Source organism: Phyllostomus hastatus, unplaced genomic scaffold (genome assembly GCF_019186645.2).
Source record: "Phyllostomus hastatus isolate PE091 unplaced genomic scaffold, TTU_PhHast_1.1 phas_scaffold_1674, whole genome shotgun sequence".
NCBI lineage: Eukaryota > Metazoa > Chordata > Mammalia > Chiroptera > Phyllostomidae > Phyllostomus > Phyllostomus hastatus.
Genome location: NW_025334011.1, coordinates 14,140,190 through 14,166,167, shown reverse-complemented (window position 1 = coordinate 14,166,167; position 25,978 = coordinate 14,140,190). Strand labels below are relative to the sequence as shown.

The 25,978-nt window shown below is 36.5% G+C and overlaps 1 protein-coding gene across 1 annotated transcript in view; it reads left to right on the top strand.

The window, feature by feature from the left end:
• MYO3A (myosin IIIA) overlaps positions 1-25,978 on the top strand; it is a 203,556-nt gene that overhangs the window by 32,143 nt on the left and 145,435 nt on the right. The window contains exons 5-8 of the mRNA XM_045858071.1: positions 5,895-5,971; positions 8,045-8,190; positions 10,775-10,840; positions 13,760-13,915. Of these exons, the coding sequence (XP_045714027.1) occupies positions 5,895-5,971; positions 8,045-8,190; positions 10,775-10,840; positions 13,760-13,915 (445 nt within the window). The remainder of the gene's footprint in view (positions 1-5,894; positions 5,972-8,044; positions 8,191-10,774; positions 10,841-13,759; positions 13,916-25,978) is intronic.

Sequence of the window (25,978 nt, the reverse complement as noted above, 5' to 3'; positions counted from 1 at the left end):
AACGCCAAGATCAAGTAGCAACACTATCAGTCTCTGCAAGTCAACTCATACTGCTTTGACTTTGCTGCCCATTATGGTAACCATGTCTACCTTGCTTTTGGTAAATGAGGGTCGCCACTTGGCCCCTGCCACCCTGTGATCCAATTATTCCCATTGCATTTAGCTCTCCCAGCTTAGTGGCAGCAGTCCCCATTGTAAGTTCTAGCCTACAGAGAAGAGTGATAACAGAGCTCTTCAGGGATGCTGGGGGTCCCCTCAAAAACTTTTTTCTCACAGTTCTGTTGAAACATGTATAGTCTGTGGGCCCTCCCATGTTGGGTGAATAGGTCTTAAATGATAAATCCACTCTAACATCCCAACATTCTTAAGCTTTTGAATCCCTTCCTCTAGAGTAAACTAATGTAGTTCTGGTATTACAAGTTCATGTATTGGGAACCACTATTTGGCCCATGTCTGAGCCTACCAACCAAACAAACTTTGCACTTCATCTTTAGGGTTGTGTTGGGACCTAAGTCTAATTACAGGTTTGGAAGCAGAGAGAGGTGGTTAGGGTGAGGCCTGAAGAGAGTAAGTAGTATCTAGTAAGGCAACTACTTGTACATCAGAGGAGGCCATTACCGTTTCCTCAGGCAATGCAAGGTTAATCTTCTTCCATGGGGTTAGAGGGCTCAGCTGTACCAGCAAAGAAGACTCATCATAATTTAGGAGTTCAAAGTCCCCAGCTTCCACAGGTCCACATTCCAATTTTCAGGATCCCTTTCCTTTTCAATAATACCCTCACTTTAACAGTAGATACCATGGGATGTTGTCAAATTAATTTAGAATCTTGCAAGATGAGATTCTGGGTTTGGTTTTCAGCAATGTAAGCTCTTCAGCTACTTGAGAGAAGGTTCTCTTTAAGTGCAGACATAGAAGTTCTTGGGTCATTTATGCAACACTTGAGCTGAGCATGTGAAACCACAAGCTCATTATTTTCTGTCCTCACTCTGTCCAGTGACATTAGAAGCAACCAGCCAGTCTCAATATACTCAATAGTTTAACACAAATGTTTAAAGAGATCATATAAATGGTCACCCTGAACTGGACCTCTTGTAAGTGTTTGATTACAAATATCCAGGGATGATGTTTTGCATATCCCTATTGCCACATCATGCCCATGGTATATCAGTGCTCTTTACTACTGGAAATAAAGCTAATATTGTTAAGTCTAATGAGATTGGAAAACAAATTCCAGAAGCACCAGGACCAACTCAGAAAATTCATTTTTAAGATTCTGTTCCTCTAGAACTACTCTCAGTACCAAAAATCTGTAGTAGGTTTCTCCAGAGAGACAGAGTACAGAGAGAGAGATTGAGAGATTGATTCTTGTATCTCTGGAGACTTGACAACCTCCAAAATCTGATGGTAGGCTGGCAGCTGAGAACCCAAAAAAGAGGTGCCATGAGTCCAAAGGCTGTTTGCTAAAAGAACTTGCCCAGTGGGGGTCAGTCTTTGTTCTATTAAGGCCTTTTACTCATGGCCTTACTCAGTGAGGTTCACCAGCATTATGCAGAATAATCTGCTTCACTCAAAAATCTACTGATTTGAATGTTAACCTTATTCAAAAACACCTTTACAGAAATATCCAGAATAATGTTTCACCAAATATCTGGGCCCATGGCTTAGCCAACTTGACTCATAAGATTAATCATTGCATTGTCTTAACCTCATTACCAAAATAAAGATATTGTTTTTTTTCAAGATTTTATTTATTTATTTTAGAGAGGGAAGGGAGGGAGAAAGAGAGAGAGAGAGAAACATCAATGTGCGGTTGCTGGGGGCCATGGCCTGCAACCCAGGCATGTGCCCTGACTGGGAATCAAACCTGTGATGCCTGGTTCGCAGCCCAAGCTCAATCCACTGAGCTACGCCAGCCAGGGCTCAAAAATAAGGATATTGGATAGTGTAACACATTTTATGGCCCTTCTTCTTCTTGAAAAAATTCTATCTTTATAATTTCAGTTCTTATTCCTACAGTATTTTGTTTATAACAAAACAAACAAAAAATCCCATGGTCTTCCCTTTGGTCCCTGGAGATGGGAGATGTCAAGGGCTTTCCTGTATGGTTGTAGGAAATCAAGTCCCTGGAATTTTCTGGTCTGTTTGAACCATGTTGAAAAACACATGTGATGTTTGTTCTGACTTGCTAAGACCCTAAGAGACCTTTTGACTACAGGTGTGAAACCTGCACATTTTTTCCCTTAGAAGCAGGACTAATGTGAAGGGAACAGATTTGCTGTACAGCCATCCAACAGCCCAGGAAACCTTGCTGAAGGGACCTAATATAGCATGAAAATTCCCCAGCAGTGTAATCAACTAAGGGACTAAAGAATCGTTAATATGAACCTATGCCTTTGACTTTCAGTTTATTATTGTCCTCTCTTCTACTGTTTTCTGTTCAGTCCTGATCTCCTCTTGACCTCCTGTTCTTTCAATAACCTTTCACTATTCTAACTTTCTGCCTGGAATTTTCCACCCTTTGGCATTTTCTCCCTTGAGATGCTTATGTAACTGTTTACTTTGGTGACTTATTCCATTAGTTCCTCTCTAGACGAGATGATTTTGCTAATCTTGACATCCTAGGGCTCCTGAACTCATCATTTAGATTCCTGTTGCCTTTTAAAGTTATTTGTGTCAATCATTTTTAATAGAATTTTATATTTTTTACCTCCTTAGCTACTTTCCTTGTGAGAATTTATATTGAGTAAAAATGCCATTTGTCCTCAGGAAACTCATTTTTCTCTCCAGCTGAAGTTTACTAATCTGAAGTGAACTTTAGAGCCATTGAGTTGCCTTCTAGCTCTGAAGCTGTTTGGCTATGTTGGTAAATGGCCTGGAGGTTTAACAATCACTGCAGAAGTGGTCAACAAACACACGAGATTTGGTAAATGAGTCATCTGTCAATTTCATACTTGGGTGTGTATCCTGTTTCTAATGTGACAATCATCCAATATTCTCTGACTCACCAATTTTGTATTCTATATAGTTGTATTTTTTCTTCTTAACTTATTTTGGGACTATGTTTTTCCTTCTTTATAATCAGGGCTGAATTTTTCTTGTTTCCATGCAGTTTATAGAGATTAGGTATAAAACATTCTTTCTGCAGTATCTCAGCAGGCACTAAAAGGTATGTGAGACTCTAGGAGCATTGTAATTCATTACCCCAGCATTTTCAGAGGGAGTGTCAGTCAATACCAGGGTGTTTGCAAAATATCATTGGCATGCAGAAAGAAATACTCATACCTCTGTTACAGTTATTTTAATCTCATCTTTTAAAATTATCTTCATTTTATATTTTATAATGTCTATATTAATATACCACTAGATATTTAGAGAATAGACTGTCTTTATATCTGTGTACAATGTACTTACTTAAAAGTTTTTTATTGTTTAGGAGGTGTGATTAAATAGTTTGGAGGCCAAACATTTGCTCCTTCAGGTGTAAAGTCATTAGGATCTTGTATTAGTCAGGGTTCCTTTGTTGTAAGCAACAGAAACTCATTGACCAACTGAGGCAAGAACTGAAAACACTGCTGGCTTAAAAAGTCAAGGGAGAGCTGGGCCATCTAGCCTCTTAAGAAGAGAGCTATAGCAGCCTTGGACCTCTGGGGCAGCACCACCTCTACTAATCCTTAGGGACTTGCCATTGGTTGACTCAACTCTAGTTATCTCCTTCCCTCAGGGTCTCTACTCAAATTCATGTTTCTAAGGAAGAGAGTCTGAATGGTCTACCTTGAGTCACATGCCCCACCTCTAAAAACCTTTCCTTAGCATCTTTTCATAAATATGTCCTGTGAAATATTTTCTGTTATAAATGTCTATAAATTCAGATACCAAGATATGAATACTTACAGAAAAATGCCAGTTATGACATAATTTTCATACCCAGAAAGAGAAAATGTAGCACATGTTTAGTCTAAAATGTCACTTTTCTGCCAGAAGCAATACTTCTGATTTTTTACTTTGTTGTGGTTTTCTCCTTTCCTTTTCTATTTCACTTACTTGACATTTGAATTCTTAAACTTTTTTATTGTGGTTCAATTACAGTTGTCTCTATTTCCCCCCATTTCTCTCCCCTACCTCCCACATTCAATCCTCCCCCACCCCCATTGTCTTTGTCCATGTGTCCTCCATACATGTTCCTTGATGGACTGTCCCTTATTTTCTCCTGTTATCCCTCTCCCCACTCCATTCTGGTTACTGTCAGTTTGTTCTTTATTTAAATATCTCTGGTTATATTTTGCTTGCTTGTTTGTGTTGTTCCTTAGGCTACACTTATATGTGAGATCATATGGTATTTGTCTTATACTGCCTGGCTCATTTCACTTAGCATAATGCTCTCCAGTTCCATCCATGTTGTCATGAAGGGTGGGAGCTCCTTCTTTCTTTCTGCTATGTAGTATTCCATTGTGTAAATGTAGCACAGTGTTTTGATCCACTCATCTACTGATGGGCACCTAGGTTGCTTCCAGCACTTGGCTATTGTAAATTGTGCTGCTATGAACATTGGGGTGCATAGGTTCTTTTGAATTAGTGTTTCAGGATTCTTAAAGTATAATCCCAGAAGTGGAATTGCTGGGTCAAAAGGCAGATCCATTTTTAGTTTTCTGAGAAAATTCCATACTGTTTTCCATAGTGGTTGTACCAATCTGCAATTCCACCAACAGTGCACTAGGGTTCCCTTTTCTCTACAACCTCTCCAACACTTGTTTGTTGCTTTGTTTATGATAGCCTTTCTGACCAGTGTGAAGTGGTATATGTAGATGGAGTCGGACATTAAGGGATACAATTAATGTAGAACCAAGACATACTACATACTACATACTATGTACTACTACATACTAGTATGTTTTGGTTCTACATTAGGGGCTAGTACATACTAGCCCCTTTGCTCAAACATATTTCCATTAGAGAAATGCACATTTGGTTGAATTTCATAATAAATGTCAAATAGCATCTTAGAGGAATCAAATATATCCAATTTTACATTTCTGTTAGTGCCTTGTTCTACTTGGCTTGTCAGATAAATATCCAGAGCCTAAAACAAATGTGACACCTGGGAGGTACTTTTCAAAACAGAGCAATCAGGGAGTGAAAGCCCCTGATTTGGTTATAACCCATCAAGTCCAGAGAAGGTCAAGGGAAGTAGCACTGAACCACCACAGGTAAGTAACCAGGTTCCCATGTGAAGAGCAGGAGTGTAAAATGCAAGGAGAGAGACTTTCCTTCTAATTTTCTTAAGAGTAAGTTAGAATTATGTATAACCTGGTGGGACTAATAGGATGACATGATTGAAATACTTGATTGTACCTCTTCATTGTAGTCCTTTGGTCTATATTCTCTCTAAAGGAAAAGAATGGATTCCATTATATAGATATCATTGATTTGGAAACTTCCTGTCACCTACTATGTGCATACAACCATAAAATATTCTCAGATTCACCAGAATTTGATAGTGAGCAGAGAGAGGAGGAAGGGTAAGAAGCATACCATTCAAGTAACAATTACATGCTGAAATATGTAATACAGACAGATAGTTAAAAATGTAAAAGGTCAAGAGAAATAGAGGTTAGTATGATCAAATGCAGATTAAAAGTCAGCATGAGGAACCTAAAACTTGAAATGGGGCTTTAAGGATGCAAAGGTTTGCACATGAGAAACAGAAAACAGGAGGACTGGTCTGTCTTTTGGCTATGCAGAAATCCTGGCTTGGGATACTTTAATGTGGAGTTCAAGTCCAGTGGCAGCTTAAAGGAACAGAATTTTAATATTAGTTTGTAAGCAAGCTTACTGCAATTGGAATCTCTTTACATGAGAAATTAACACAAGAAGTAAGTCTAGTCTCTTCCTTCCAGGTGTGTCTGCGCAGCTGACCAGCACCTGGCATCGTCGGAATACTTCTGTAGGAACACCATTTTGGATGGCTCCTGAGGTCAGATAGAGTTTTAGGGAGACAAGTGTAATATTTGATCCTTTCTGACTTTCCTCTTAAATGAATAATCTATCTCCATATGTACTTAGGAATATTACTATAATAGAAGAAACTGTCAGCTAGTATTGTTTTTATGTGAGGTTTTTGCATGTCTGAGGAGGAACTAGGAGGTGCTCACTGAATCTGCCATGGATGAACAGATGAGAAAATGAAGCATCAAATGAATAAATGAATGAATCAGAGGAGCTAAGGAGAAACTGCCTGTAGCCTTAATTTTTCATTAAATTTGTTTTGAATTGCTTAGCGTGTATTGATATAAATGATATTTAGATTCTGGTTTTAAATTATTTTAGAAATATTATGAAAACCCCTAGCCTTTGTTTAAGATCAGATTAGGTCTATTAACCTACATAACAGATTTCCATAGTGAGTCACTCTGCTTGGAAATTGTGTTTCGCTTTAGTAGATTCTTTTCATTATTGTGGTTGGGATGGAGAGAAACTGCCAAAATAGTTGAGGAAAAGAGTGTTCTAGGGTCACATCTCTCCACGGTCACTGTTAATGCCTTCAGTCTTTTTAATTATGTTTATCAGAAAAGAACACTTATGTTTAAAAACTCTCTTTGCAACCTTTGCTATTTATCTGCAATTTTCTGAGGAGAGAAAGGAGGAAAACTAAATCAAATACTACATTAATATTGCAAAATCTTATAATTAAATTTGTTTGAGGATTAAATCCTGTACTATTTCTATTTTAATAGTAATTTAATTATTACTTGTGAAAAAAGTTAAATTGTAGATGTAATAAAAAATGGAGAAAGGAGAAATTATCTTAAGAAACTCTTAAAAACTCCAGTGGATTTAAAAACTTTCAATAGGGAATACATCTTAGAATAAAAATATCATCCCCAAATCACTTTTTATTGGTCTTATGGGTTGGAAGTCACAAAATGTAAAAAATATTTTAAATATAAAACATAGTTCTGAAGGAGGGAAAATAAATAAATAAATAAAACATAGTTCTTAAAAAATATAAAGTTGAATTTTTTTGTGATCATTGATGTTATAATCATTATTTACAGTCCATCTGTATTTATATTTGCATATTTAGAAATAAAATTCTGAACTAATTGTTTAGTAATTCTTCTGTGTATTATTATTTTATAATACTGTAGAAAAATTCAATTTTTTTCAATTATTCCTTTGATTAGTGAAATTTTTAAAAACCTGGTTGCAATTTCACAGTTTCATGTGCTCCCAGGTAAATGTTGATAAATTTTTAACAATATTTATTTTTATTTAGTATATTTTTCTTTTATGGCATATTTTTCTTATTAATGGCATAAACCTGATTGCATTCCTTCAAACTCATGCCATTCCTCCCTTAGGTACCCTGCCTTCTGGTTGCTGGGAAAGATCAAAGTCATTTAATTAGACTGCTCTCATATTTATTTTTCTTTATCTCCTTCATTTTTAATTCACTAAAGATATGTTCTTTATCTTGCCAAGATGTATGACTTCATTTACTCATCGACTGTTTATGGAGTGATTGATTGCACAATCTTTAGCTGCTCATTTGATCCCATCTCTTTGCATTTGGGACACAGTTTCTTTGCCTTTCTGTTTGACATTTTCACAAATATTTCTTTTCATAAGCTTCTTCCCTTATGTTTGCAAGCCTCTGTTTGCTAAGGTAGTCTATGTTCTCAGAATGAAACTACTACTGCTGATAACAATTTGAGCTTTTACTCTCTCAAGTTACTCTACTTACAGTTATCAAATTTCATCAGTTTGAACACTTACACACTGTTCTAAACATCTCGCTACATGTTTTTTTCAATCCTCACCTGAGGACATGCTTATTGATTGTAGAGAGAGTGGAAGGGAGAGAGAGGGAATGAAACATTGATGTGGGAGAGAAACATCCATTGGCTGCCTCTTGTGACTGAACCTACAACCTAGGTATGTGCCCTAACTGGGAATCCTGCACTCCAACTAACTGAGCCACATCTGCCAGGGTGCTACATGTTTTTTAAAGTCATGAACTTCACTTTTCTTTTTCATTTTCTACTAGGTAATTGCATGTGAGCAGCAATTGGATACCACATATGATTCCAGATGTGACACGTGGTCCCTGGGGATCACAGCTATCGAACTAGGAGATGGAGACCCTCCACTGGCCGACCTGCATCCAATGCGTGCACTCTTCAAAATACCAAGGTCTGCAGATTCTAATACTTGGTCCAGTGTCTGCAGCCCAGCTTTCCTCCTCCCACCACTGAGCACTCATCACGTTCATCATGGAAATTCTCAGATACATGTCAGCCAGTTGGGGGCAGAGTGGCCTGGAATATCACTGTGCTCCTTCCAAGATACTGTATTTGCTTGATAATTTCATTCCCTTGGTCTACATGGAAGAGTTTTCTCTTGACACATAGTACGTCTCTTTTCTTTTGCAAGGATTTAATCTCAGGAAACAGCAGCCCCTCCCAGTCTTTATTCACTCCCACCTTAGTGTGGCACCCTGGCCCACAGGCGTGCAGCAGTGACTTGCTTTGCTTCACTCTGTTGATCTAGTGATTTTCACTGCTTGCTAAGACTTCTCTTTGTTTAGAACTTTAAAATAAAATTATAAAAATTATAAATAAAATGTACTCATAAAATAATAATTATGTAAATATGTTAGTGTTTTGAATATATTAACATAAAATGTAAACTTAGAAGAATAATCTATTTGGAGCCATGAAAGCCCATTCCTGTATCTATGTAGACCCTTCCCCTTCAGTGTATATGTTGACAAACTTTCTCCTGCTTTTTCTATTACGATTTTATATGTTTTGGTTAGTTCCTAGATAGGTCAGAAAACTGACACAAAAAGACTGCCTATTTTTATTACAGACGTGTTGTCTTCTGAGGACTTTCTTAAGGATTTTGCCTGGTACCTTAGTTTTAATGGAATGAACTTGGAGGGCCTGGGGTGACAGGGTCCAGGGCACAGTGCCAGGTGGTATATTATGGCTTGTGACCACGTTCTCTATTAAATTCTATGGTTCCATTGCCTGTAGAACATAGAATCATATGTATAAAGCCCTGGGGGTAGTTTTCTAGTCCTAAGAATGAATGCCAACATTTTATATTGATTTCCAAATGGATCCATTTGGAATATTTGGCATGTAATTAAATTAGTGTAAGACCAAAGCATTTGACTTTGTTTGTAATTTTACTTTTGAATTTCCAGTCTGATCTATAGGCTCTGAATTGTGACACAGCATTGTCAATGTATCTTTTAGGTCTTATTGTTTGTAAAATACACTGCTCATTTGGTAAGTAGGGAAAAAAGATTACAAATAGGAACAGAAAACCTGCTCTATACCATGTCTAAAACATTTCATTAAATTTGAGGAAAACAGAAAGACACTCAGTATTTACAAACTGCTATTATCACTCAGTAATGTATAATGAAGCACTGAATTTCCCAAACCATTTTAATTATGGTTTAAATGCCCACAGTTCACCCAATGCTATTGCTTTTGGTGACGACACTACCTGGAGGAGTAATGACACCACACTGTTGACATATGCTGTTCCCATGAGCAAGGCACTCTAGACACTATACCATCTTAGTTATTGCTTACTTCTTTGACCACCAGTATATCTGTAAAATGGAATTCTAAGAATTCCTACTGACTGTAGGAACAAATACAAAAAAGGAATCTGAAAAGCTACTTAGTTCTGAGTTCTCTAAAATCATCAGAACTTTGTTATCCTCAGAACAAGCCAGTATATCTCTTAGAAAGGAAATTCTCAGGAAAACAAGAAACAAAGCAAGATTGTCAAGGAAGGAAAGAATTGCTTCTTTTAATGTGCAAATCAGCACTCTTCCAAGCATCCTAAGGACTGTAAAATGAGCTTTAGGGGTGATCTAGGGTAGATGAGTAGCTGTACTTTTCTTTAATGAGCCTGTACAAACTGTACATTAATTTCATTATAAGCTATTTAAATTTAAGGAGTAATGCAGGACTGAAGACAAAATGTTTCCATTCCACTAATGAAAACAAAGAGCTGTTAGAATTAACATAAAACAGTACTTCAGCAAATTCAACTACCATGGTTGGTCAATGCTGCTTGATTACAGAGTTAGCTCAGCCTCATTTTCAAGTGATGTTCTTTTGTATTCATAAACGTGTTGAAGAAGAAAAAATTTGTTCAGCTTAAAAATGAAAGGAATTAATAACAAAATCTTCTAAGTGGCATTCAGAGCTTTATATTGTTCAATTCCTTGCTTTTATAACCTTATTTCTGACCATGTATTCACTAACAACAGAACAACCCATGGAGGCATTGTCCTCACTGTTGTGTGCCCTTCTCTGCTCCAGTTTCCTCCGTCTCCTGAGCACCTTCTGTCAGGTCACCTCTGTGTACCCTGGGTGTCCCTCAGAGACTTCTGCGGGACTCAAAGCAAAAATCTTTTTCCTAGTGTTCCTTGTCTCTCCTCTGCTAAGTATTGATGTTTTCCCCTAGGGCTCTTAGGTAAAAGCAAGAAGATTCTTTAAAAGAAAAAAAATTCAGTTAGAAAAATTGGGTCATCTATTAAATGCTTTCAGAGAAACAAGAAACCCGTCATTTTATATAAAGAATGATTAATAACTCATTATCTGCCTTTGAATTGGAAAATGATGGTAATGCTTGATTTTACCTGGCAGGCCCTGTGAGAGCAGTACTGGATTAGTCTGTCTGGCTCTGCCTCTAGTTTTGCACTGACTCAGCCATGTGTACAATCCAACCTTGATTCTTATTTTTCTAGGAATCCACCTCCCAAACTAAGGCAGCCTGAGATATGGTCAGCAGAATTCAATGATTTCATTAGCAAGTGAGTAACAAGAAAATCTTTTTTTCAAAAATTGAAAAAATACCATCCTGCTCACCTTGAAATGTACCTTTTAGAACAATTCCTTTGTCCTTCTGAATCTCTTCCTTACTTTTTCTCTATTAAATAGCCCCAGAGGTTTCCATTGTTTTCTTCAAAACAAGCATTTGTTGATTCTTGTGAATGTTCAGTGTCCCTTGAATTCATTGTTCATCAAACAATGTCTCAAAGTCCTGTTTATCCACTTATTGATAGTGATGCTTATGCAGACATTTTCATCATTCAGTAACACATTCTTCTGTCCACCTGCCTTTAGCTGCCTTACCCACAGCTTTTCCCACCTGCTCATCCACCTTCTATTTAGTCTGTTATTTAACCCTCTGTTTATCTTCATCATTAATTTGCATCTCAGGGAATATTTATTGCAGTTGGTGAATCACATAATCATAAAGATACATTGCTTATATATTTGAAATTCAGTGAACATTTTTAACTTGATAGTGTAGTGCAGTGCCTTGGCAATTCCAGACGCTGCGACTCTAGTCACTTCCAAATATCCATCCCACAGACTTTTTTTTTTACTTAATCAATTTCATTGTTAGGCATTATGAATGTTTCAAATTTTCTTTTTTTTTATTGTCATTCTGCTATAGTTGTCCCAGTTTTCGCCCTTTGCTCTCCTCCTCCCAGCCCACCCCACCACTCCCACAGTCCTTGTTTTTTTTTTCATAATCTATTATCACTTCACCTTAAAAAATAAGGGTATGGGATGACCCCAGATTGTAAATGGAAGAAAGAGGTCATTAAGATTTGGTGTCAGCTACACTCAGAAAACGCAGAAAGGGCAAAGAAAGTAGAGGAATCAGTCATACCCATATGTAACTGCCATCACTGGTTTTCCTACCAAAGATATCTGCTTATTCTTACAAAGAGAAGGGGCATAGATAGATTTAACAGTTGTATAAACCCAAAAAGGATGGATGACCTTTTTTTCTTAGTTTTCACTTAACCAGTCACTACTGAGTACGTATTATGCACTAGAGAATATTTAATAAACTGCAATCTAATTTCACAAATCTCTTAAAAAAATCATTGGCAACTTTGAAAGTCTCTCCTCAGTTCATAATTACACTCCATGTTCACAGACCCTCAGTGGAACCTGGTGACTTTGACATATTTCACACAACTTCACCTCTGAGAAACATTTACTGATTTCCTCTAGGCAGTTAGTATTCTGTTCTGTGTGTTCTCACGGCATTTTGTTTGTCTTACTCTAGTTAACACTGCCACTTCTATTTGGCTCCCTTCTTAGAGAGAGGCCTTTCTTCCTAACTAGACAAGCAACTGCAGGGCACTGAACGGGCCTTAATTGTCACTGTACAGCAGTGTCTTAGCAAAATACCTGTACACATCAAATATTTGATGAAGTTTTACTTAAATAAATATTTTTTGAATAAAATAATTTTATACATGACTAAACTCAATATATACATATAAGTGCTTCAGATGTCAGAAACTGACACATTCTGTTAAACTAAATGAAAACTAAGAGCTTTCATTTTCATCCTTATCCCATCCTTACTCCTAAGCATGTTTTAGCATACCTCAGAAATATCTTTTTGGTTAAGCCCAATAAAATTAATTGCCTTCTTACCATTTCAGGAGAATTAACAACAGATTAGAAATGGCACTGCTCAGGTCAAGGTTCCTTCCTTTTTTCCTTTTTCTGTATCCCCAAATGACAGCCTGACTCTGGCCAGTTTTCTCATAATCACAGATCCTCAGAATCTCGGGGTTGGAAGGATATTGTAAATTTATATAGCCCAAACTTATATTCAGAGTGTAAATGCTTCTCAAACATATCCACTGGGCAGTCATCCAATCAGTAAACACCCCTAATAAAAACAGTTGTACTTCCCAATGTGGCCCGGTCTATCCTTGGGAAACCTCACTGTTGAAGTTCTTCCTTATGCTGACCTGAAATCTGTTTCTCTCTTTTAAAACAAATTATTTTACTTAAGAAACAAAAAGAGATTGATTTATTGTTCCACTTATTTATGCATTCATTGGTTGATTTTTGTATGCACCCTGACTGGAAATTGAACCCACAACCTTGGCATATTGGGATGATGCTCTAACCAGATGTGCTAACCAGCCAGGGCCTTTTTCTCACTTAATTCCACCAATCCATCTTAAGGCTTCTGTTTGTTTGTTCTTTTTGTTGCTGTTATTCTTTCTCTCTTGTGATCACTGAGAACAGTCTAATCCCTCTTCCAAATATCCAAAGACAGCTCCATAGCTGAAGGAAAATCCTAACTTTGTTCAAATGTTCTTCCTATGGTGTTGCTTCAGGTGCTCTCCCTCCTGGCCTCCTTTCTTATGATTCTGCTGTAGTGGAACCTCTCAAGGAGTGAACTGCACGTACATTTACTGATATGGAATTTTAAACATCTTAAGTGCATGAGCTTTCTCAAATGAGTTAGCAGTTTTATCATGTAGAAAGAACTAGGTCAATTGAGAAGCCTCTAAAAGCATTAGCAAAGGGAATCTGAAAAGTTTGTTTTAGTTTTAGATAAACGTCAAAACTGTAATGACTTCATTGTTGTTTATTTTTAACTACTAACTTGTAAAGGAGACTTCACAGTGCAGACCAAATTTAATTATCACTATGCAATAATGCTTTCTGGGAGACTAAGGAGTAGTATTTAGATGGAAGTTGGCAGCACTGCAACATAATCACAGATGTGTGCACTTTCACAAACATTCATTTCATCATATTGCAGTTTAACATCTTGTGAGGTGTTTCCTGGGCTGAGCAATTATGAAGAGCATTGTTGTCTTATGTTAGCATAGCTTTTAGGAATATGAATACTAATTTATCTAACTTATCTAATAATTGCATGTTCTTTTTTGCCAGTGCAGGTGCTTGACTAAAGATTATGAAAAACGTCCAACAGTGTCAGATCTTCTACAACACAAATTCATTACTCAAATTGAGGGCAAAGATGTGATGTTGCAGAAACAACTCATGGAATTCATTGACATTTATCAATGCATGGGAGGCACAGAAAAAGCCAGGTAATCAAATAATTCTTGATTCCAAAAGCCCAAGGATCATCTAAAAATGTGAACAATTTTATAATGAAGTGGTTGGTAAGATGAGAAAAGAAGTCATTTAAATTCCCTGCTTGTGATTTAGAGATATGGAACACTTACTGTACATGAAAAGTGATTGCCACATGTTGAGTTGCATCCCAAAATTGGTAAAATTACTGCCAACCTTTTTTTAAAAACTTCGTCAGAACAAAGAATGTGAATTTCAATAGGCGATTAGTATCGGTGCATATTTTCATGTATTTTCTACTCCTCTTTAAGTAAGGTAGATCAAGGTTTAAAAAGGAACATAAAATTTGAAAGATTTTTGATACTAGTATTTGTTGGTATCATTTTCCCTGGTTGAATTATATTCAAAAATAATTTTAATGTCTTCATACTTCCTATTTGGATTTTTAATAATCTACTGTGTATTTATAATATTGACTATGTTTTATACTCATTTCAGATACTGTATGTGTTTATTTTAGGAAATTTAGATGAAAGAGAGTATGGAACATAAAAATCAATCAAGTATAACATTTTAATTTATAACCTAGAACCTTATGAATAGAAATACATTTTAAAACAAAATTAGAGTAATACTTTTGTTTTAAAGACTACCTTCTTTCAGTAAATAGTGAATATCCATATCATTGAATATCCTTCTACCACAAATTTTTTAATTCCTGCACAACATTCTCTTCCATGACCATTCAATGACTAATTTAACTAATCCCACATTATTAGACATTTAAGTTATTACTAATTATTTTTATTCCAATAAATAACACTGAAAAAAGCTATACATGAATCTCTTATTATTTCCCTAAGATAAATTGTTATAGATGTGCTGTTAAATTTAAGAGTAGTCTCCTGTAATTTAAATTCATTCTTGAGAATCTTACTAGTTTCATCTCAGGAGCATATCACTTTTTAGGGAACTGGGGTAAGTGGGTAGAAAATAGGACATGACTTACAAGGCAATCATATTTTAATTCCTGTTGTAGTTTTACATATTTAATTCCTATTTCCTTCGTGCTTACTATGTGCCAGACATTGTATGAGGACTTTATTCATGTTACTTCATGCTCCTTTACAACAACGCTGAGGAAAATGTTTTATGACACCCCATTTTCACAGCTGAGAAGAACTGAGGTTTTGTTTTGTTTCTGTTTTCTCAGAAAGAAGGGAAGGGAGGGGGAAATAGAGGGAGAGAAACATCTATGATCTGTTGTCTCTCGTATGTGCCCCAGCTGGGGGCCAAAAGGCAACCCAGGCATGTGCCCTGAGAGAAAATCAAACTGGCAACCTTTTGCTTTGTGGGATGATGCCCAACTGAGTCATGCCAGTCAGGATATTTTGGGTTTTTTGTTTTCTTTTGTTTTATTTTTTAGAACTAAGGTTTGAAGAGACTCACTAATTTGTATGAGGCTGTATAAGTAATAAATGACTTAGCAAGAATTCAAATCCTGATCCAAAATCCCAAGCTTTATTCACTTGAGTGTAAATGACTTTACAATTGTGGATGATCTTGGGAGACATTAATCTTTGCCTATGTGAGTTGATAACTTTGCTAGACAGAGACAGATAATATACCTGTAATGAGGAAAAGTGAAAGTTGTGAGTGGAGTAGAGTGCCAAAGAAGAAAGTGTGGGAAAGAAGGGAAAGGGTCATAAATAAAGGAGCCATGGACAAAGCCAAAGAGGGGTAGGATTGAGGGTAGGAGGTGGGGTTGGTAGAGTGGGGGAAAGTGGTGGTTGGAAAGTGGAGGCAATTGTATTTGAACATCAATAATAAAAAAATGATTACAAAAAATGAAGGAAGCAGGCATGGAGGTGGTCTTGGGCTCATAGATGCCCATCTTCTTGTCTTTGTGTGAATACAGTTTCATAGTCTGCTACAATCCCATCTTTCTCAAAACAAAGAGACAAACAACCAACAAACAAAGCATACAGAAATTGAGTTTACCAACATTGTACCTGGTGTTCAATGTCAATAGTGAGAACTGTTGTCAAGAACTATGAGGGATCTGAGATTTACACTACTTGCCAACGAGTAAGTTGACTTTCCAGTTTCATGAAGGGTGGCAGAAGACCCAAGACTCATGGATCATGGACAAAGGACTTTTGTTACTCATAGTTAAGTCAGCAGCATGAGTTCATGTTTGTTGTCCTTGCCACACATGTCCTAGGGCTGATGGCCTAAGTAGGTACTATATACACAGGGGGTTTGCCTCACAGTTGTGAAATTCTAAGTTTGGGAAACCAATCCTTTAAAAAGGTCTTTAGCAAATCTGTCCGAACTCCCTGGAGCAAACATTATCTTTATTATCCCAGAGGACAGCAAATAAAACTTTCATCTGTTCTGGGGGGAGATGTTTTCTTTGGATTGTAAGCCTAGTACTCTAAATTCTAGTGTGAAAAATATTAAAAATGACTATATATTGGGCACTGTGTTAGGCTCACAGTTTCACAATGCTTCTGTTTCTGAGTCACAAAATTTATTGTTTATCCAGCTAAGAACTCAATATGTTTGCAATGAGAACTCATGTCTCACACAAATTATGGAAAATTTTCAGTCATTATTTATTTAAATATTTATCCTTTTTATTTTTTTACAACCAATAAATAGATATTAGAATGTCCTACTTTCTAATATCTTATATGTCTTATAATTTCTCTTTCATGTTGTCATCCATTTATCAGTCTCTGCTGTATTCTGGATGACTTCTTTAGAATTGTTTTCTAATTCACTAATTCTGTCTTAGACTAATCCTAGTCTAAATTTTATTATATACTGATTTTTCTCCTGATATTTCTGTTAACATCTGTATTTCTCATTTCTAAATTTATCACTATTTTATTTTTAATGATTTACTCTTTATTCATGTCTGACTTATTAGCAATATCTGGCTATTTATATATGGCTAATTTCTTTTTCTTTTTTGTGAATATAATTCTTTCCCTTTACTCTTTGTTCTGACACTATTTAACAGTGATTTTTCATTTGTGTTTCAATAAGAATGAATTATCCCAGTCCATGAGTTTGTTTCCTTAATATTTGATTTCCTTCTGTGGTTCAGAATTTTATCTTACTCTCTCATCTTGAATGGGGAGTTACTTGTTTTGACTTTTCTTTCTTTCGGCATCCTTTTCTCCTGTTTTGGAGGTTTTGCCTTTGCCATAATGTGGCTTCAGGAACACCCTAATCCAAAGCCTTTCTGCCTATCATGACTTTGAGGATACTGAATATGTAGTCACCAAGCCAGTATTAAGTAGACCCCATGCCTTTGCTCCATCCTGCAATCTCAGGCATCTGGCTACATCAAAGGGAAGGTGCAGAATCCTTTCAATCTTCTCTTTCAGGCAAGATAAAAGGTATTTTGCCTTCCCACTCTTCCTTTTCCGCTACACACACACATTCAAGTCCATGCCCTCCACCAAGTCTAGGTCAGGACATTCATTGTGTAGTGGCATGTTTTAGTTCCTTTACCTTCCAGGCCTCTTCTGCCTATTTCTAGTCCTAGATTCAGGTCAACCTTTAGTTTCTTCCCCCTTACCTACTGTGTATCTGTTCTGTTAGGTCCATTGTAATATTCCTCTTTTATCTTTCAAAAGTGTATGTTTGAAGAAGGTGAGAGTGGCGCTGGAATCATTAACCCACAGCACTTTTTTAACTATAGATCTTAGTTCCAAGTCATAGGAGGAGGGAATATTTTTTTTGTGTGCAGCATTTTTGTGCTAGTTCCAAAGTATGAGACATACTAAGGAAAAAGAAAGGAGGCTCTGGTACACCAGTGCCAACACCTTGAGCAGAAGTAGTTCTCTTCAAGATCATGTAAAATTGATTGATTAATTTGTCAAAGTTCCCAACATTGATAACATTGATCTAAAGCCTGGTATTTCTCAATCAATGTAGCCAACTCAAAGCTGGTATTTTTTTGTACCTGACAATAACTTTTGAAATTGGATTGAAATATGTGCTTGACAGGATACTTAAAAAACATGCAATCCAGTTTTAAAGAAGACTGTTTTACTCTAAATTTTATATAAACTGAGTAGTTTAAATTTCCAGTTGATGGAGAAGGGGTGGTGTTGGAAGACACTATTGAATAAATACAAGAACTTTGTTAGTCAAGGCCTGAGTCACTGTTATAACTTCCTTAGCTAATCTAAAGAATTTAGGTATATATATATATATATATATATATATATATAAAATGAACTGCTTCTATGACATACTCCTCACAGGAGTTAAAACTGAAAAGGTTAGAGTACAGACTGAATCAGTGAGAAATTTTTAAAAAGAAAAGCTTACTTCCTCCGCTCAGTATTTTAAAATACACAAAGATTTGATAAGAATGGATAAAAGTCATTTGTAATTAAAGTATACTATTCAGCATTCCTGAGTAAAAACAATACCAGCCAACTTAAGAAGAATAGCAAGTTAGTGAAAACAATGGATGTCTGAGAGAACTGAGAAGGCAGAGAGCCAGGCCTAGGCGTGAAACAATGGAAGTAGGGGCCTCCAGTCCCCTTCCTCAAGAACTGCTAGTGATACCCACCCTCCACCCACAACATTTCCTGCAGCAACACTAGTTTCTTAAATGCCACAACCACCTCAAAGTGTTGATAAACTGACCTTGAGTTTTGTGTTACTCCCTCAACATTCTACATTCTATGCTGGACCATCTGATTCCCCATGGTCACAGGTCTGTGCTGTAGGTGAAAAGTGTGGTGGGAGGCACTTGGTCTTTTCTCACTTCTGACTTCTGTGTCTCAACCATCTGGGAACTAGAACCCCCACCCTCCCCACCTTCTGCAGAGGAAGGCATTTTGAGCTGCTGGAACAAGGAATATTCATTATGTGGAATATCTAAATAGGTTTCTAAAATTCTTCCTTTTATATATCTTGACCATTTACCTAAAAACATTATTTAAGCTGTGATTTATATTATAAAGGAAAAACCTAGCCCACTTAAATGATGACAAATTCCAAATTAAAATTTGTTTTTGTAGTAGTTATATTAACGCTATCCTTTAAATTTCTTTGCTGTATGTATAAAGTAAAATAACTTTAATGTTTTATTTGACATGCTCTATATGCCAGTGGTAATTAACTTTAATATATTTAAATTAATTTTGCATATAATTTTATCAAAGCGAAAGGAATCTATGTAAGTATTTAGTAACTTAAACATAGTATCTCTTAGGCCAAAAATCCTGGCTTTATTTGTGGTGCTGTTTCAATCACCCACTTGTCCCAGCATATGTACTTTTCAAACCAGGATATAAAGCAACTTTGACACATTTCTCAAAGGATTAACAAATGAAAAACAAACTGAAAAATTGTCTAACCATTCAGTGCTAAAAGTGCCTGGTTCAAGCTGTCAACTCTTTAGTGAGGTGTAGGACTTTATGTGATAGAAATGCACTTGAATGGGATTTTGATTTTACAGAAATAAATGAAAGGACAAGGCAGAAAAATCAATAGTAAGTAATAATAAGGTTCTTTCAGTGCAATACAATGCATGGCTCCATTTTACTTTCTATTTTCTAAGCAAGATAATTTTTCTCTAATGGCTGTGATCATGTCGTGGTGAGAATTATTCACCTTTTGGAACATTTACTCCTTTCGCTTAATACATGGGACTTCTAAAATGTTATCCTGGCTGCTCTTATAACAAACATCCTTTTGATTCCCATCTCTACTTCAATTTCAGATATTTCAAAAATACTGCAAATTCAACATGTCTTAAATTGAACTTACGCTGTCCCACCCAATATTAGTTCTTAGTTCCCTATCTTATTAATGGCGACACCACTCATTCAATTCTGCCGACTAGAAATCTAGGCATTTTCTTGACATATTCTTCTTACCTACTGTCTGTTTTTAGTCCACAGCAAGACTAAATTTTTTACACTCCCACTCAACATTCATTTGTTGAGGCCATTGTGTAAAGCTCTGGGTGAGTTACTACCCAGGGATCTGAAAGCTGAAGCAGCTATAGAGTCTACTCTGGGGAGTTTACTTTTTAGTAAAAGGTGTAAGACAGGCATGTAAATAAACATTACACAAAGTAAGAAGTTTAAATCCCATGAAAGGAATACAAACAATGTTCTGTGAAATTTCAGAAGTACAGAGTATTTCTGCTAACACGTACAGGACAGGTAGGCTAATCTGGAAGGCAGCCTTTAAATCAGCACTGCAAGGAATAAACATGACTTAATCATATGAAATATAGTGGCCACTAGATGAATATTATTGTGAAAGAACAAACTGCACAAAATCATGAAAGCAAGGAGATGCACTCACAGAAAGGCAAACATATAATTAATGTTGCAAGGGAGAAACTCAGAAATAGCACTGGAGAGACCACACCACAAGGAGCATTGAAAGTCAGGCTGAAAGGTTTGGCCTGCATTCTTGACAGTCCATACTAGGGAGCACCCCTAAGACACCTGTATCCTATGGTGCACCATCCTTTCATGGTTTCTAGCAGGTAAGCTATGGATACACCAAGACACACTACAGCAATACTTTTGGATGCATTTTGCTTGTTCCCAACATTTCTTCCTATATTTAAGCCATTGTATTTTTTTAAATACTATATTTTCAAATTGGTGGCAAAGGTAGGTCTTTATGTTTAGTTATCAAGGCAGTAGCTAGTTTGTAGATATTTTGAGATGATGAATTTATTGATATATAGTTATTTCTATGTTTTTGTGGGATGTTTTCATTGTTGGATATGTGTATACTTATATTCTAAGTAAATTTTATTTTTGAAAATTCCAATCTTATTTTGACCAGAGCAGAAGGGTAAAGGAATTGTCTCTATGAAATCTAGGAGAAAATGCCCCATCAAGGCACAAGTTAGTGGCAGTGTCTATCCAAGACAGAGATAAGAAAGAGACAGATGAAGCTAGGGAAATACAGTAAGGGCCCATCTAGGACCAGAATATTAAGAAATGATAATTTATTTTCACCCATCTGAAATATTACCTCATGCCTTTCTCTTCTAGAAAATCTCCCAAATAAGAGCTGAGTAGCTTTCAAACATGGTCTTTTTTCTTGGAGCAGTTTAATGAGGAATGGGCGATTGATTAAGCACTCCCTGGAGATCATTAATGAGAATCTGTGCTCCTAAATAGCAGTAAATAAAAGGATTCAAATAAACAAGAAGAGGCAGTTGCTAAAATGTGCTGAGGAGTTGTAAATAATTCCTAGAAATAAGTTACACTGATACTTAAAACAAACAATAAAAACAGAGGACAGAGCCATTACGTTCACACAATTTGCCATCTGTGTTGATTCACATAGCACAGGAAACGGAGACCTGGGGGGGAAAAAAAGCGTTATGTGGAGTCACATCACATTATGCAGAAATGTAGGGGCCAGAGCCCATTTGTCTTAATACCTAGTTTAGTTCCTATCTGTATCACATTGTCTTCTTTGACCTCCAAAGAATAATCATAAAATTATAGACTGTTATTGCTGGAAGGGAACTTTCCTTCTGGTTCCTTATCTTAGAGATCAGAAAACTAAAGCCAGAGGAATTTTAAAGCCAGTTAATGGTCAGCCCTGGGCCATAACTCACATGCCCTGATTTTCAGACCAGCACTTTCACTAGCACGTGTTCCTCACTAGTTGTTTGTGTTCACAAAACTGATGATATGAAGAGTTTTTGTGGGACTTTTGGGGGCTGCTTTTTATGATTTACTCATAATGGGCATTTAAATTTAAATTTTAACCAATCTATTTACAATTGGAATTTGCATTACTGAGTAGTATATTCAAGGGTCAAGAAATCTTTGCCCATGTTTCCCCAAAGACTTTTGTTTTAATTAAAAGGGTTGAATGGAAACAACTAGTTTAAAATGGCAATCTGATCTATAGCATCCTTGAAATGTTTGGGAAATAAGCATTTAGGAACTAAATTTTAATGACCACTTGACATGAGTTGATGACTTTCAACACTGTGATCTTTTCATTTCTTTTGTAGCAATTCATCATCTCTGCTTTGCATTTAAGGATCTGCATTTGTTATTGGTAATGAATTTATCAGCAGAGACCAATAAAACCACATTAATCAAAAAAGTCTTATTTTCATTTTCTCTGCTAATTACTACTGAAAGTTGTACTGCACTCTAAGACTTTGTGTGGCATGTTATTTTCTGTGCTGTATGGTATTTATTTTTCCATCCTTAGTTTTATTTAGGTCTAAAATGGTGAGTCCTCAGTGACTGCGAAAATGTGTCTTTGATGACAATAAGTGAGCCTGTGATGACCAACTTGTCCATCTCTCCCCATGTACCCACACTCAAGCCACCAAGTCACAAGCTGGTTGCCGAATCTATCATGCATTTTCATTTCTCTTTATTTTGGCTCATGCAATATTCTGTCCTTGAAATCCCCCCTGTTAGTCATCTTCTTGAATATAAACTTGAGAACCACATCTCCAAATGTCCCACCTTTGAGAAGCCTTTTCCCCAAACTCCGAGTGTACATTTCCATGTTTTTCCTCTGTGGTCATACAGCATTTTGTTCAGACTTCAGAGTGAGACAAACCTGGAATCAACTCCTCATCCTCTGTGCATTAGTCCTGTCATGCACTAGTTTTGTGACTCAGGGCAAGTGGCTAAACCTCTCTTAGACCCCATTAAATTTGTTTATGAAATGGGAACACTACTGAAACTTACCCTATACAGTTCTGAAGATAAATGAAACAGCCTAAAAAGCATGAAACTCAGTACCATCACTTTATAGATAGTGATATGCATTTACGTTTTGTGAATCTTAATCATCATTGTATGTCCCATGCAGAACCTAGTACCTTGCCTGTAGTAAATGCTCAATAAATATATATTATCTTGAATTGGAGAATTTGGGTTGCGATATGGAATAAAATACTCTCATCTGGCTTTATATATTAAATAGAATCCATTAATAGCACATTTGGCTATTACTTTACTGAGATTAACTGGAGAAGCAATTAACACAAAAGATGTTTTTGAGAGGAGTTTAAAATTTTTTTCCAGAGAAAACTTTTATTTCAACAGTTCTTTTTTATAGTTCTCCTACTAAGTTAATGGCAGAAGCATAAAGAGGACTTAGGAAAAAAGATGATAAAATATACATTAATATCTCATTTGTTCCTAACACCATCTATGTGAAGTTGCAGGATGTGAGTCACAGTCCTTCTAGCAGGATAACATCATTGAGGTGCAGGAAGCTATTGCAGAACTAGGACTGGTCAATCTCTCATGATGCAGTCACCGGCAAGCAGTGTCCGCTGCACTGTGGATAAGATATGAGACAAATTCACATGGACTACTGAGTCCTGTGGAGGAAAAGGGATGGCATGGCCACTCTCTCAAGAGGAGAGCACACAGACCCTTGCCTTGACTAGCTTTTGTTGCTTTTCTGGGCACATTACCTTTGCTTTAGGTGGTTACCTTTTACGGAAAACAAAGGAAAGAATGTTGCTAATACTTCAAAGAGAAGGATTTTGCAGACCAAGGGAAAAAGTAGTTAGACTGGTCATACTCCATACTGGAGAGGTTTAGCACAGACTTTAGGAAGTTACAGTAAGCACTTGCTGCCTCAATTCGAGGTGAGGGAGTTTTAGCAAAAAGCCAGTCTCAAAGGGGCCTAAGTACAATGCAGGCTTGATTTCCCATGGGAGAACCTATCCATGAACGTGGGTCTTATGCATTGGACCTTGCTTTCCACTGGCCTTCCGAGTGGGAGCTGGGCCCAAGCCATGCAGATCAGTCTCCTATACTCTCAATTTCATCTCTGTGATATTTCTTGAAATTTAGTTATTGGTCAGTAAGATAATCCAACTGATACCCTGGGGATAAATTATAGGTTCTAGGAGGTATTTTACTAGTGGAAGTTATGGATTACATGAATTTGGTCATGCCATTACTTCAGATGCCTTATAACCAACACACATAGTTCTGTAGCTGAAATAGCAATGCTGGCTCTTAGAGGAGAGTGTTGTATTTTCTGACTGAAGCCCCTCTCATGGGGCTCAAACTCTCATTATCACTCTAATTTTACCATCGAGCCAACACAGTTATTCACATGCTCTTCCTTCGACTTTATCTTTGCATTCCTCAGTCCATTGCTTTTCTCAGATCGTGGTGAATAGAACTTTGAAACATGTATTGATACTCTCTGCTTCTTAATTCCTTTGTAGGAATAATGAATATTAGCTGATTTGTAAAAGTAACCCTTACTTATTATTTAAAAATTCAATTTGTACATAAACATATAAAGAAGCTTTAGAAAACCACTGTACCAAGGGGAAAAATAGCATAAACATTTGATGCACACAATTCCAGATATTCCTTCTCTCTCTCTCTCTCTCTCTCTCTCTCTCTCTCTCTCTCTCTCTGTATGTGTGTGTGTGGATAGCAAGAGACATAGAAAGTTTTTATTTAATTGAAATTTTTATTGAAATAATTAAAATTTTACATTTAAAAAATAATACAAAAAACCTCTGTACTCTCTACTAAATTTTCTTCAGGAGTAAACATTGGCAAGACTATGTACACCCTTCTATCTGCAGAGAGTGCATTCCAAAACCCCAAGTGGATCCCTGAAACCTTGTTTAGTATTGAACCTTATATATACTATGCTATTTCCTATATATACATCCCTATGATAAACTTTAATTCATAAATTAGGCTTAGTAAGAGATGGACAACTACTACTAATAAAACAGCATACTGTAACAACATACTGTAACAACTAATAACAAACTGTAACAAAAGTACATGCATGTGGCATTATTAAGTAAAATAAGGGTTACTTGGACACAAGTACTATGAGACCGTGGCAGTCAGTCTGATAACTGAGGGGACTGCTAAGTGACCAACCGGCGGGGAGTGTGCATCGTGCGGACACTGGGCAAGGGGTGATTCACGTCCGGGGCAGGGCAGAGAGGGATGGCTCGAGATTTCATCACGATACCCAGAATGGTGCACAATTTAAAAGTTTTGAATTGTTTATTTCTGGAATTTCAGACCACAGTTGACCATTGGTAATTGTACCTATGGAAAGCAAATCAAGGAATGGAATGGGGGAACTACAACAAACACTATTTTAAATGAACATGTTATTCAAATTTAACAGAAGACAAGCTAAAGAAAAAATGAAGATATTATTAGAGTAAAGATAAATGTTTATGTTTCTTCACTTCAAGAGTTTTTGGCTTTTGCCAAAATTTAAAAGGTTAAATTCATTTTTATTTTATTCTGGAAAATATCTACTCTTTCCTGGCTCTGAAGGATGAAGTTAGCAGTTCTGCTTCCTCCCATGCCCTGCATTTTCACACCCTAGTACTGTTATACTATTCTTTTATGTTGTCAAAGTTTAACATTTATAGTCTGCCTATAATCATAATTTATAGGGTTGCATAATCTTTCTGCATTTAAATTGACTCATCGTTCACCACAGGTTTTTTTTTTATTATACCCTCTCCTTTTCTGTGTTCTTTCATCATTCTCTTGAGTAGCTAACTTACTGCATATCATGGTTATTTCCAGAAAACGTCAAACCCTGAGTTCTTTCCTGCTTCAGTTTGAAGCTCAGTTTAGTTAGGTAAAAGGTACTTAACATTTCTTCTCCTCAAAATGTAACGAACATTGTTCCACTGTCTTTTCAGCAGTGTCTGTTGCTGTTGAGTGGAATGAGGCAATGAGATTCCTTTCCTTGTTCATGACTAACTTTTTCTGCCAAGCTGTGTCTTAGAGTCAGTCTTTCCATATCAATTTGCTTGTCCCCTGTACGGTGTTATAGCCAGCTCACACTGGCTCATGAGAGCCAAATACATCTTGGTTCTTTTTGTTTTCATTTTGCATGCTTAAACCATGTACCTTACCCTACTGGTGAACTCAGTCATATATATTCTGCATCTCATTGCTTGTCTGTCATGATTTTCCTCCATTTCTTTTCCCAGTTCAACTGACTCATTGTTTATCTATTTCTGATTTCTTTTTATCTCTTTACAAAGCTTTATCCCTTCTCTTGAGGGG